The sequence below is a fragment of the Vulpes lagopus genome, chromosome 5 (genome assembly GCF_018345385.1).
Source record: "Vulpes lagopus strain Blue_001 chromosome 5, ASM1834538v1, whole genome shotgun sequence".
Lineage (NCBI taxonomy): Eukaryota > Metazoa > Chordata > Mammalia > Carnivora > Canidae > Vulpes > Vulpes lagopus.
Window position 1 is genome coordinate 51,552,468 of NC_054828.1, and position 14,647 is coordinate 51,567,114.

The window sequence follows — 14,647 nt, forward strand, 5'->3', positions numbered from 1 at the left end:
GAGCAGGGACAGAGGGGCAGAGGGAGAGGGACAGAAAATCCCAACAGACTCCACGCCCAGCTCAGAGCCCGATTTGGGGCTCAGTCTCAGGACCTGAGATGATAAACTGAGCCAAGGCCGAGTTGGTCACTCAGTCGACTAAGCCACCCTGGCACCTCTCCTTCTTTATTTTTGAAAAATGTTCCAAATTATTGCAATATTGTCTTAATTGATCATATGTACAGGTGTATTCTTCAAACCAGAAGATACTGATTTTTTGGAGCTGCTTCATAAAAATTAGGAATGTATGTTTAGCATAAATCCATATTATTTTATTTAAGGCAAAATAAATAGGTTTCATTTTTTATTTATTTATTTTTTAGAAGCACACTACAATAGTTAATTTTATTTGTTCAAGGGCTTATATTGCAACCATTAAACCAAGCATGGGCTTTGATTCTGTGAGCCAGATTCCCATATTTAGGAAGATAAAAGCAAACTATGATCCATGTATATGAATGAAAAACTAAAGGCTCACAGTTAATCACATTGTAATCTTAAATTTCTACAGCCTGGAAGCTGGAAGTCACAGATCTTTTAGGTCTTTCTGGATGTCCCACAAGGTATCTGTACTTTTCTTGAGCTGAGCAACCTCATCATCCTTCAGCTTCTGGTTGATCACACTGGTTAAGCCCCAAGCATTCAGGATACATGGGAGGCTCAGGAAGACTTTGTTCTCAATGCCACACATCCCCTTCACCATCGTTGACACTGAATGAATCCTGGATGGATGTTTCAACATGGATTCAGTGAGATCAGCCACACTTAATCTAATAGCCCCGTTGGTATATCCTTATAGCTTGATGACTTCGCAGGTACTTTCAACCACCGTCTTACGCACATCCTTCCAGTTTTCACTGTCATCGTCTGTTCCTATTTCTGGATTCATTTCCTGAAGAGAAACACCTGCCACATTCACTCCACTCCACATAGCCACACTTGAGTCCCCATGTTCTCCCAAAATCCAACAGCTGAGTGTTCCAGGGTCCTGCACTCAGTAGTGGGGATATCAGGAGTACAGAGTGATTTATTCATGTCCACGGAGCCAGACCGGTTAGGTTCCTGGCCTGCTCTTCCTTAGTCTTCTTTGCTGCCTCTTCTTTTTCCCTACCTGTGATTATCACAGAGCCACAGGGTTCAGTTCCCTGAGTGAGGCATTTCTGTATTCTGTTCTTACTCCTGAGGGCACCTGATTGAATTTTAATGACTCCAGACGCATATGCTTGGTTATAAAATAGGTAGTTCAAACTTCTTACATCTGAAACAGAACTCTGGATTTTTATCATTAAAACGACTCTTCCCCAAGGTTTCTCCACCTGTCTAAATGACTTTACCATTCACACAGTGTTTATGCTCCAAACCTACAAGCAGCCTTGATTTCTTCCCTTTTCTTCACATCACTCAGTCCCATCAGCGGTTCTTGCCATTTCAGCCTTGAAAATAATTAGGATCCTGACCACTTCTCCCTTCCCCTCCCTCTGCCATTTTAGTCCTAACCACTACCCCTTACTTCTAAAGTACTGCAATAGCTTCTTAACGGAGACCTTTGTTTCTCCTCTTGCCCTCCAGTGGTTCATTTTCCATAAGCAACCAGAGTAATTCTCTAAAAGTAAGTCGTATCATGTTTTCTTACTCAAAATCTCCCAATACTTTCCTACAAAACTCTTGGCCATAGTTTACGAGGCCTTTTCTGACCTCATTTCCTACTGTTTTCTCATTCATTCTCTTTGAGCTGTTCAAATCTGCATTTGAATGTTTTTCCAAATACCTTAGCTTGTTTCCCATAGAGCCTTAGCAAATTTATAGACATTTCTATTTCCTCTTCCTGGAGTGTTCTTCCTTCAGATAAATATTTATTCAAGTGCCATTATCATTAAGATCAGAATTTTTTTTTTTTTAGAAAATGTATATTTTAATATATAACAGCTTCTGCAATGCTGGTGTGGTTATGGCTGTATAATTTTATGTTTAGAAACCAAAGATTAAAAAAAAAACAAAGATTACCATTAATAATTAATAGTAATGCAAAAGAAAAAAACAGACAATTCAGAAAGGATTTTGAGGCCTGCTAAGTTACAGAAAATGCCATTTGTGAAAAAGATGGTTGTAAATCTTTTATGAATGAAGCCTGAGTATTTCCATTCATTATTAGGAAAAAGTCCTGAGCAGAATTTCACATTATCCTTGAAAGTTATTTCAAATGCTCATATGCCCCCCAAGGGCTGCACAAAATTACCACTTAGCCTTAACCCAGGGTTATATGAAAAAGACATTGTGCCTTGTTATGAAATGACTGATTTTTGAAGATGAGATACGCATAGGTGAATGTTAGAAAATATTCATTGTATCATGTATCATTGAAAACAAAATTCAGCTCTTTAGTATTAATTGGCAGTTACTTTCACTGGCACACCGAGTTTCCAAACATTGTTGGCTATCTTAAAGTAAAATTTCTGTTTCTATAAAAATAGCTGACACGTGGAATATACTTAATAGCCTACAAGTGTTTATACATATTACTTGATTTAACCCTTGGAACAACCCTGTGTGAGCCAAGCAGTATGGCAACTTGTTTTATAGGACTTTGTGAGAATCACACGACCAGCAAAAGTTTGAATTCATAATCAGCTCTTCTGATCCTGAAACCACCCTTCCATGGCAATCCAGTGATCCCGAGTTCACCCAGCCAGATGAGAACAGGTCCAAAACACAGTGGCATCTATCTGTCTTAACCATTTGTGAAGGACTCCATGTTCCTGTGTTCCTTGCATGATTGACTGAGTACAGCTAAGTGTTTGATGATGCCGACCCGTCAAGATCTCAGGAACTTGATTGCAGTGGAATCTGCTTAATATGATTGTTACATTTTCATGGTTTCCTGGGGAAGTAGGAATTGTCAGTGGCAGGAAATACTAACATGTTTTAGTCTTGGGTTTGTATAAAAAGATTCAGTTAGTACTTTGATTATTAACTTTGTAAGTGTGAAGGCAAAGCGATTTCAGCACATTGACATTCTTTTCAACCTAATGAGAATAGGCATTCTCTGGCATATTCCCAGTAGAAAAACTGCCTTTCAGAGGCTAGGCTTCTGAAAACATCAGGATCCATGGAATAGGATTACCATAAAAATATTAAGTGTTAATGTGAACTCAAAAACACTTATTGTCAGTCTAGAAACTACTAGAAGCTGCTTTTTAATACTCTGACCAATGAGAATTTTAAACTTGAGTTTGTATTGCAAATAATTCTTTCAAATTGCTTTCAATAGTTATTTTAAGAAATAATAGTAAAGTCAGCAAAGACAAGTTTCTTTTTTTCTTATTAAGTAGGAAAATACAAAATATTCTATCATTTTCTAAACTCAAAAACCTAATTACATTTTTTTCCTTGAAAAAAATCTACATTTTAGTAGATAAATTTGTTAAAACTACAGATGAATGCTTCCTTGTGAAAGGTGCTATAAAAGATATTAAAAGGTACAAGAAAAACTCCATGGAGATAATACACGTGCGGGCGTGCGGGCACACACACACACACACACTTCTGTTGAAAATTTAGATGACAATATAAGAAATTACGTAGTGAGTACCAAATGATAGATACAGACAAGATATCCTAGACCTGTGTGCCAGCGATGATCAGAATTCTCTTCCTGAAGGAGGTACGATTTGAACTTAGGCAGAATATGGTAGGAAGAGCTTTTCAATAAATTTTTTCTTAATTATTAAAGGCAAAGTGGAGAAAGTTAAGACTGCTTGGAACCTGAAAAAATATGTATATATGTAGTGAAGGAGAAAAAGATTTTAAATCTTAAAAAGACTGTAAATAGTAATAATAATAATAACAACAATGGGACATCTGTATAGAATTGCTAACACTTGTAGAATCTCAGCAAAATTACATGGAATTTCAGTGTATTAATCCTGCTAATATTTAGTAGGTTTGGTTTTTGTTTTTGTTTTTTTCCAAAACAAAAAGCTACCAGTGTATTTAGTTTTCATACTCAATACAAAAAAAGATTTTTAAAAGGCTACCAAAAACAATCTCAAATGACCAACAGCTGTCTTCTAGGTTATTGATGAAGATGAACTTTGGTATTAATGTCCCTCGTGTTTGCATTCCTCCTCCCTGACATGTCCAGCATTAATTGCATTTTAATGAAGACTGAATTAAACAGGTCCGTGAGCTGTGCCTGCGTGTTCCGTCTTCCCACAAATCATCACTGCAGCTCTGTTCATTTGTACCTCCCTTTGCCACATTTAAGTTGTCCAGTTTATTTTTCCCAACTTGGAAGTTTCTCTTCCAATAAAAGGTCAGATTTGGGTTAATGATCCCAAATACACAATCTTCTTTAGAATCCTTTTTCCATTTTTCAAAACTGATGAGTTACGACCCTTAATTAAGTATGTGGTTGAAGCCTTGTACGGTGTTTCATGCTGACAGTATAGGAAGAGTGATCCCCCAAAAAGAAGAGATATTAGCAATGAGAAATGTCACACCTGATTACAGAACCTGACATGTAATTAGTGCCCCATGACTATTTATTGAACCAATGATGGATGTGTCAATGGCCAGCATTAATTACTTACAACTTAGCACGCCTGTCGGTTAAGGACGTGCTCTGTATTCTTCATGAATCCTCACAATAGCTTTGTATGAGCCGTGCACCTCAGCAAATACCTGTTGTTGGTGTGCACCCCGCTCTTCCGTGTTAGTCCCTCGAGAGAGAGGGGCCCATCATGTGGGTCATGATCGACCAGTAACTGCTTTGGATTTTTGCTGCCCGGGCAAGTCTGGATTATCTGGAGAATGTCTTGTGTGTGTAGCGTGTACCCCAACATTAACTAATAAAATAATAAAAGAGATCTTAAGTACATATACTCAAAAATAGATATCCAAACAATAGTTTGTTGGTTTTTTTTTACTTTGGAATATTTCATGTAAATTTCTCCCTGCAAATTGACTTTGCTGTTTTCTCTTAACAGTTTGGGATCTTCGGAGACATGACTTAAATGCTTTTATCTTGGATTTAAGAAGAACCTTAAAAATCTTTTTAGACATTACAAACACATGCAGGCACACACATTTGATATTTTGTGTTCTATATTTCATATATGATATATTGTATTTTTATAGAGGTGGTTTATGGCATTGACAGTTGAGAAATACAGTATGTTATATTTTGGGGATATGATATATTGTACTTTGTCTCAGGCTGTTTTTCTCTAGTAAGTCAGGAGGAAAAAACTTTTGTTTGGTTCACCAGTATATCTCTGCATCTAGAAATATGCCTGGCATGTAATAGGCACTTAATAAATGTAATTAAAAAGCTAATGCTTTATACAGCATGACTCTAGTTAGCAACAACAACAAAAGCAAGTGCTTTTCAGTAAGAGGCTTATTGGGACCTTAATTTTATTTGTAGGTAATTGAGTGTTTAGTTTAATCTTTGCTATTGTTCTAGTTTAAATAGTTTTACTAATTTTTAGTGATTAGAAAACTAGATCTTATTTTTGCTTTCTCTCTCCCTTTTTTTTTTTTTTTTAGGAAGAATCCCCAGCACAAGATAGAATACAGACATAGTACACTTCCAGGTAAGCAGTCCTACTTCAGGAAACAAAATGAAACCTTCAAATGATTCTCTTGTTCAACCTAGATACAATTTCCAGTTATGTGAATTTTTTAAATCTCTGCTTCTATGAACTTGCTGATTTTAATGATTTTTCTTAGATTAGAACAAAGTGGTAATTTTTTTTAAATGCCAAATGTTTTCTGTAATCATTGCACAACCATGTATATTTATCCTTGTATCTTTTAGAATTCTTTCACTGGCCAGTTCCTGGAAAAAAAAAAAATCTCAACCTAAGTGATAATAAGAACTTATTGACCTATTTAAGTGAAAAATCCAGAAGTAGGGATGGATTTAGACAAGATTTACTGCTTTGTCTCATTAGTAATGTCAGTAATGTCACCAAGGACCCAATTTTCTTCCATCATTCTGTCTTTAGAGGGGTCATTACCACCCTGAGACTGGCTCCTCTCCCCACGAAGGGACTATATGCATCCTTATTCAGTACCCGTGTTTGCATCTAAGGAGAGAGAGGGGATGAATAACTTTAGCTCTCATTATTCCTAGGAAAAATAGATGAAAAAAAAATTTTTTTTTTTGCTAGTTTAGATCACATTCTTACTGTTGGATGAGTCACTAAGACCACTGATTAGTTTACACCACCCCTGGGTCTAGGGTAGGGTCACCTTCAGAACCACAGGGAAAGGGAAGGAGGGAGGACAGAGGGCAGAGAAGCGACCATCAAGTGTCCTTGAGCCTGAGGCGCAGCCACCTCGATCTCCCTCCTCTTCCCCCTGCTTCCGAACTCGAATACTTTCTACCTATAACAAATGCTGGCTCCTTCATATCATCTATATAATGCAGAGGCCAATTTGGTACACAGTATTTCTGCTCACAGAATGAGAGACTGAAGTGCGAATCCTGCAGGCTGGGCCCGCCCACGTGCCCTTGTCTGAGCATAAACAGCCCCCGCGGAACCAACGGGCAACAACCAGGAAGAGAATTCCACTCGAAGTTTCTCATTGAAACACACTTTAAAGCTTTAGTACTTCAGACACAACTCATTTTATCTGAGCTAATAGTTGGATAAAGGGCCAGAGCTAGGGTGGTCACCACGAGAATGGAAGGATAGGATGAGATACAGTGGGATTTTGAAGGAAAAATCAGATTTGCCAACTAATTGGTTTGGGAGCTGGGATGACATAAAAGGAAAGGAAACAGTGATCACTCAGAATTATAATACAATTTATCAGGAGGCTGGGGATGATATTTATATACTGTGGAGATCAAGAAGAACCGGGCGGGGAGTTCTTATTTCTGTTTTTCAGTGTAGATGTTGAGTGTGAGGTGGGGTTCCGTAGCTACATAGTAAGACAGTACAATTTAATATAGTGCCAATGTTACAAAAAACGCATGAAACGCTTACTATTTAGCTTCTGATTTGTAACACTCCTAAAACATTTCCTTCTCCAGAATTCTTCCACACATGCAGCAATTTATAGAGTGTATTTTGTTTTTTGTAGATTTGACTCCTGTCATCTATTAAGCTTCTTGTATATCTGATTGATTTAAAATTTCACTAACTTTCCACACTTTTTTTAAAGAGTGCTGTGCTTTTGGCATAAGCTGCTGAATGCAAGAGTAACCAATGCCAGGAAACTTTTATGCTTTCTTAGCTACCTTACCTGTTAACAGCATTTAAAGAAATTATCACCAGCATTTTATTATCTGATTATCAGAATCGTTCTGGCTTTTATTATTATGTGATATGTATTATTCTAGGCTATCGATACCATCCATGGCTGAAAATTTAGCTATCTACAATAGCTATTTTAATATTCCTCTAGTTCTGCAATTATTTGCACACATTTGCTTATATATACTTTTCTTCCAGCAGTAGAACCCATAGTTCTAGAAAGCTATTATAGAAATTAATGAAACTTAAATAAGATTCTACAAACTGCTGCTTAGTGTGGGGAAAGCGGAGAGATTTGGGGATACGAAAAAGGCAAGTGCAATGGGATCTAAAAAGAGAAATAAATTTCATGTAAATAGAGTCGATCAGAATAGACAAGCTGCTTTTCCAAGGCTAAATTATGAATACCCAACTCATGGCTTGGTGCATGAGAAAGATGAGTATTTAGTAGTAAAATGAAGTATTTTAAAAAGTGTTTATTCTTATGGTTTTCATCTTTAGAATATTGGGCCAAAAGTTTTTTACTTAATGAGAATTACTATCCTAATTAGTCCTCAGATTTACTGGAAAAGAAAGGAAAATAAAATCTGAAGAGTTATTGATGTTAAGCTGTAAATCTGCTATGAGGCATCTCTTAGATGTCATCTGAGGTGACAGGCTTAGATCCTGACACCAGAAACCTATTTTGAAAAATCAGCAATTTGGAGTGATCTTTTCTCTCTGCAAAAACCAGCATGTCTTCCAACGTACATTTGACATTTTGTACTCTTCACTAGCTCTTCAGACTTATGTTCTTGGGGTAAGAATTGACAGTGAAATTTTAAACTGTGAAGGAAAGTTTAGATACAAATTTAGGAATTACTCTGATATTGCACATTCCTCTACATGAAAAGTAAGAAATCACCACCTAACATCAAATAATTAATCTCATATTGTTTTAAACACGTTTCAAGAGTTTGTTACTTTTCTAAGCGTGATTATTTTCCATCATGGAAGTCCAGTGTTAGCCATCAGTTTTTAAAAACAGGTGACAGCCTATTTCTCCTGTGCTGCTGCATGCAGTCAAGCTGTCAGTCCATTCCCTACATTTCATATGACTTCACTGACTTGTAGAGAAAATGAAGATTCTTACTTTGGCCTTAAAATTAGAACTTAGGAGTCAGAAAGGATTTTTGAAGTAATTTAATCAACATCCTTTGACTCATAGATAAAAACATAAATTCCATTAAGCCATTAAGTTAAGTGACTTGTTCATTGTTTATGGGCTCGTTTATGACCCAGATCTTTGGGCTTCTACTCCCCAGTGTGTCTGTCTTCTTTCTCTTAAGCCACAGCTGCTTTTTAAAGAGACTTTTTGTTGGATGAGGGGAATGGGCAGCCACATAAGAACAGCAATAACTAGCAGCGAGAAACTCCTGGGTGAAGATAGAGAAAAAAAATTAATTTCATGTGAGCTCACCTGGATTTGGAAGAAAGAAGCTCACTTCTGATTTTCTTAGACACACTTAAGACTTGTATTTCAGGGGCACCTGGGTGGTTCAGTTGGGTAAGCAACAGACTCTTCATTTCTGCACAGGTCATGATTTCGGGCTCGTGAGATCCAGCTCCACGGCAGGCTCCTCATCAACTCTGTGCTGGGCATGGAGCCTACTTAAGATTTCTCCCTCTCCCTCTGCCCCACCCCACCTTGGGTACTCTCCCACCAAAAAATTACTCCCCCTGCCAAAAAATTATATTTCAAATCAGCTAGTCATTATTATATAAGCGAATGTTATACGTAAGCACTTATTTTTTCAAAAATGCATTATGCTCTTTAATTCTGTGGAAATCTATTGGACGTCATAACTACAAAAAAAGCATAAAAATTATGTTTTGTTATTGGGTAAAAATATTAAACAGCTCCTGCTATGTCCCCTGTTATTATTTTTGCCCTTTAATAAGCTTTTCACCAACCATGACATTCTCTGTATGATACTGGAGCCTTGGCTTGGGATAGTCTGCGATGAGACGCCTCATGAGTGTTGCCTGGTTCTCCAACCAGCCAGCTTCCTTGCATGAGAAGCTTTCTTTGAGAATTTCATAAAGTAAACAGTTTTTAGGAAGGTTTATGTGAACTTTACTACTTTCGTCACTTTTAATCCAGATATTTATACTGTATGTTTCAGCTTGCCCAGTTAGAGACTACATGTGTGGGGCTTTTTTGTTTTGTTTTGTTTTTTTGAAGAAAGCTTTCAGTGTTCCTTAGTTCCCTTTTGCATAAAAAAAACTTATTTTGTGGCAAAGACAGGCATTTTATTCCTAAGTTAAGTGCTAGCCATATTTAGTTCAGAACCTTACTTCCTGAGTTTATTCCCATGATTCAGGAAATCACGTAATAATTCAGATCGACAAGTGTACTCATTCAAAGCACTTTCCAAATAAGTAAAGTTTCACTAACTGCATGCCCCGATTACACTGAAAGGCAGAAACTATTATTTTGCTAAAAGCACCTTCAGCAATTAAAAGAACAAAACAAAACAAAAGCCTAAAATTCCTTCTCCCTGGCATTTACGTTGTGGAATATTTAAAGTTACTAATTGAATTTGCTAAACAGGATCCATTGTAATGGATTCCAGAGGGATGGTCACAGGTCCATATCTAATACCCTGTTAAGTGTGGGAGCAATGCTGCTAACAAAGGACAAAGGGCTGACTTTGCCTTTGTCATGAGTTGGCTCTTCAGGTGCTTCTACTTAAAGCACAAAATACCTGTTCATGTGAAGTGAGGATGAAATTTGGCCACCAGCTGCATGGAGTTCTGTTATGGATTCCGCTTTTTGTAGATTCTGAACCTCCTATTTAAAGGAATACGAATGTGATATTTATATAAATGGGGATTTGATAGATATAAATGATTTTTTGAGGGAACAAATAACATGACCTTGTTGCTCAAGAAATGAGCCTGGGGTGGCCGGGGTGGCTCAGCAGTTTAGTGCCGCCTTCAGCCCAGGGCGTGATCCTGGAGACCGGGATCGAGGCCCCTGTCCCGCTCCCTGCATGGAGCCTGCTTCTCCCTCTGCCTGTGTCTCTGCCTCTCTCTCTCTCTCTGCATCTCTAATGAATAAATAAGTAAAATCTTAAAGAAAAGAAAAGAAATGAGCCTGCCCAGTAAGTTGCTAAAGACTTCCAGGGTTCATTGAGGCTTAAAGCCCCTTCAGTTAGGTTTTAGATAAATGTCTTTAATATAATTCATCATATTGACAGTCAAGCTAAGTGATTAAAAGCCGGGGTGCGGTTAAGCATCTGCCTTCATCCCAGGGTCCTGGGGTGGAGCCCCATGTCACACTCCCTGCTGAGGGGGGAGCCTTGCCTGTGCGCTCTCTCTCTCTCTCTCTCTCTCTCTCTCTAATGAATACATGAAAAGTCTTTTTAAAATGTAGGTTATAATAAGGGTTTCTGTAAAACTAAAGGTATTCAGTTGATTTGCAATTTGTTGATTTGTTCAACTGTTCATATATTTAACAAATATATATCTTAAGTGTATTCTATGTGTTAGGCATTGTAGGAGCTGAGGAGACAATAGAGGCAACGCCTCACTCTTGTAGAATTTCACAAAGGTGGGCAGGGCGCGTGTAAACAGCTGTGTGATGTCGTCTATGATAACTGCTAAGAAGAAAAAGTTGTGTAAGAGGACAGATGGCAGGGGTGTGTGTGGTGAGGGACAGGTGCCATTTCAGATAGGATCGTGAAAGGACTCTGATAATTTGACCCGAGGGCCGAGGCTTGAAGGGGAGAGCAAGACAGGCGATTATCCGAGGGAAGACTGTGCCAGGCAGGGCGAACGGTGACTCCAGAAGGCCTCGAGATGATCCAAGGCTGCTTGTACTATTCAAGGAGCAGTAGAAAAAGAGTGGAATTGAAACAGAGAATAAGCAAGGAGTAGCAGATGAGATCAGAAAAGCTGGCGGTGGGCCAGTTGTATAGGGTCTAAGAGGCCATGACCTACAAGTAAGACCTTGAGATTTAATTCAGACTGAGGTAGAAAGCTATTGGAAGGTTCGGCTTCTCTGTGGAGAACAGACGAGAGTGGAAGCAAGAAACTAGTTAGTAAACATTGGAATTGACTGAAAAAAGATGATGGCATGGGGACCAGAGAATGGAGTAGATCTAGTGAGAAGTGGCAGATAGATTTTGATGGCAGAGCCAATAGGATCTCTGGACATCCTGGATATGGAGTGTTCAGGGGGAGGCTATTCAAGGACGGCTCCAAGATTCTTGGAAGGTTGGAGAAATCATATGCTCAAGAGTGATAAGAGAATGACCAGATTGGGTGAAGCACCTCAAGAGTCGTTTTCTGGAAATAATCATGTTTCAGATGCCTGTGCGTTGTGCACTGAGTAGGCCGTGAGACAGAGGAGTCTGGAATTCGGGTGGTGGTCAGGGCTGAGGCTATACATTTGGGAACTCAGGATGTCAGACTGGACTGTGTTAGAGAAGAGGAGCCAGCAAAGGACCCTGAGAAGGAAGAGCCAGATAAAGCAGGAGGAGAACCTGAAGTTTTTTCATTCAGCTTTATGGATGTTGCTCTTGTAAATCTGCTAGAGTAATTTCTGAATCTGAAAGGACACGCTTCACTGCCATGTCACTAGGTACGTCTGGAGCAGAATGCCCAGGAGCAGAGATGGTGATGGGATTTCCTCCTCCCTCCTTTGCCATCTGCAAACTACCCTCAAAATGTTCTTTTAAATGTTCCCCATCCTGAAAGTTTTATGGGAAATTGAGATTAGCTAGACATAACACATGCCCTTAGGATGCTTACAGGAGATAAGAAATGTCTACAAGTAAATACACTGCTAATCTCCCCTGAGGCACTGATGTGCTGCTCACGCCAATGAGAACTGTGCACATCCTTATCCTTAGGTAGCCTTCCTGGCCTGGGCCACCGAGGAACCCAGGGGGAAACCTGAGGCTCCGTTTCTAATAATCATGGTAAAACCGAAGGTTGACATGTTTACGTTCTGGTTTTTATGTTATCTTAGTTCCTACTTTTATTCATTTTTTTTGTTTTGTTTTGTTTTTTATGACCACATTATTATAAGCTGTCTCAAGTCCTCTGGAAATGAATGGCGATACTAAGAAAGATGTAAATGTCTGGCCTGTGGGAGTTAAGAGGACAGATAAATTATTTTTTTGTCATCCGACTTTTTTTCCTTCTCAAATTCTTGAGTTTCATTTAGGTCACATCTATCTATTGTGAACATTTTAGGAGGAAGTCAAGTAAAGCATACACAGAAGTCCAAGTGGTAATTTTTTAACCCATATATGTGGTGTTGATCATAGGAATTGTCTCCTGCCATTCAGAGATTTCCAGATAGAATCTTCCTCTTTCTTCTTTCCTTCTTGCTTTCTTGCTTTCTTTGCTTTTTTTCTTTCTTTCTTTCTTTCTTTCTTTCTTTCTTTCTTTCTTTCTTTCTTTCTTTCTTTCTTTCTTTCTTTCTTTCTTTCTTTCTTTCTTTCTTTCTTTCTTCTTTCTTTCTTTTTTTTTAAGATTTTACTTATTTATTCATGAGAGACCCAGAGAGAGGGGCGGAGACACAGGCAGAGGGAGAAGCAGGCTCCCTGCAGGGAGCCCAATGCTGGGGGTCATGCCCCAGGTGCCCCTAGATTGTGATGTTGTTAAGGAACCGTTATTAGGAACCTCACAGGACATTTTAATTTTAGGAGCCTCATGGTAGGCAAAGTTAGAATCAAATAAATGTTTAAAAAAAAACAGAATTCTAACAGTATTTTTATCTGCCTTTCTAGAAATTTGTGGTGCTTAGTGTTGTCTTAAGTAAAATCAGTCCTCCTTGTCAGAGAAAGACATCGTGCAGTTCCATGTCCCTACGCCCGGGTTTGAGTGGCGATTGATATGTTGTGTACCAAATGGTTTTGGTTTTTTTTTTTTCTCCCAGTGAGAAGCATGTCAGATGAAGACGGTGATAACGGTGGGCAGCCCAGTGAGTGCGGCCTCAACGACAGCTTTGTCGGTGATGAGGAAGAGGACTATGAACCCACAGATGAAGATTCTGACTGGGAACCAGAACAAGAAGACCAGGAGCAGGAAGATGTAGAGGAGCTTTTAAAGGAAGCAAAAAAGTTCATGAAAAGGAAAAAGTAACTTTTTTCAGCGATGATATATGGCTCACATTTAGTCTTTATGGAAAAAAATCAGGAACTAAGGAAGCACTTAAGTGACCATTGTTTTCCTTGTTTTTATGGTCGTGACTTTGCTGTGGACTCTTCGCGAAGGAAACGCTGATGCGTCGGCCCTCAGTGTAGCGGATGGAGTTTGTTTTTGTTGCCTTGCTTTTTCTGTCCTGTTAAAGCATCTGGAAAGAGGAGGCAGAGAGTTAAAGAGAAATAAGTGATATTTTTCATATATTTTTGTGTTGGGAATAAACAGAAAGCCATAGGTCGCACAAAGCTTTGGCCCTGTTCCTTTTTTCCAAAGACCGTCGGTTCGTGGACCGCGAGGCAAGCGGAGGGCAGCCAACCACGGCGCGGGCGGCGGAGCCTGCCTCCTTCCTTGCTATCGAAGCAATTCTTCAGGCAGAACCAGGCTTTGGAAAATGACAGCCTGTTATTTTTCTAGTGCCGTGGATATGGGCTTTATGACCTCATTCACTACTTTTGTTCTTTGAAACTTGGGGAAATTATCATCAAATGGCTGCTGAGAATGTATTCACCTGGACCGTAGAACTGTTCACCGTATGCCGGGAATGTTGCCTGTGCCTCACGTCGGTACTTTACTCTGTGTCTGAATTTAAAAGTAGGAAAGTCCAAAGGACTTGACACTTTATTTTTTCAAAACTAAAGTCCTGCGTGGTTATTTTAACTCCTGTGTTCTGTCTCTACATTAAAAGATACAAAAATTATTTTTAACCGTAATTCTCAGATGACGTTGGTTCTTTTGTCCTCAGATAACGGCAGCAAGCTGTCTGCTAGTGTTCAAGATTCTGGGCTTTTATTTCAAGAAGAAACCCCTTATTCTCCAATTTTATGAAGTATATATCTCTGTTCTCAAACTACTTTAGGCCCCGTAATACTCTTCATTTTAGGTGACTTAGAATCTTTGAAATCCAGTTTAGAATCTCTCATAGCAGTTGGGTATGTGAGCGCCACGGTAGGCATAGTATTGACGTCATAAATTGCTACGCCAAAAGTGTCCTTGCTAAACACTAATATTTTCTAAGACAACCTAGAAATTTATATCTTAAAAGGGCAAGACAGATTTATAATGGTTTTCTCAGTGTTTCTGAATGTCTTTCAAAGTTAATTGTGTAATATTAAAATTAGCTTAAGCTTCCCAAGACAAGATAAATA

The 14,647-nt window shown here is 38.7% G+C and overlaps 1 protein-coding gene across 2 annotated transcripts in view; it reads left to right on the forward strand.

Annotated features, from left to right (window-relative positions):
* APLF (aprataxin and PNKP like factor) overlaps nucleotides 1–14,212 on the forward strand; it is a 71,047-nt gene extending 56,835 nt beyond the window's left edge. The window contains exons 9-10 of one of the 2 annotated variants that reach the window (XM_041755366.1): nucleotides 5,587–5,633; nucleotides 13,237–14,212. In XM_041755366.1, coding sequence (XP_041611300.1) covers nucleotides 5,587–5,633; nucleotides 13,237–13,442 — 253 coding nt within the window. In that variant the 3' untranslated portion in view covers nucleotides 13,443–14,212. Of the gene's footprint in view, nucleotides 1–2,619; nucleotides 3,053–5,586; nucleotides 5,634–13,236 lie in introns of those variants that run through there. The other variant, XM_041755367.1, reaches the window with a different exon arrangement.
* Nucleotides 14,213–14,647: the final 435 nt, after the last annotated feature.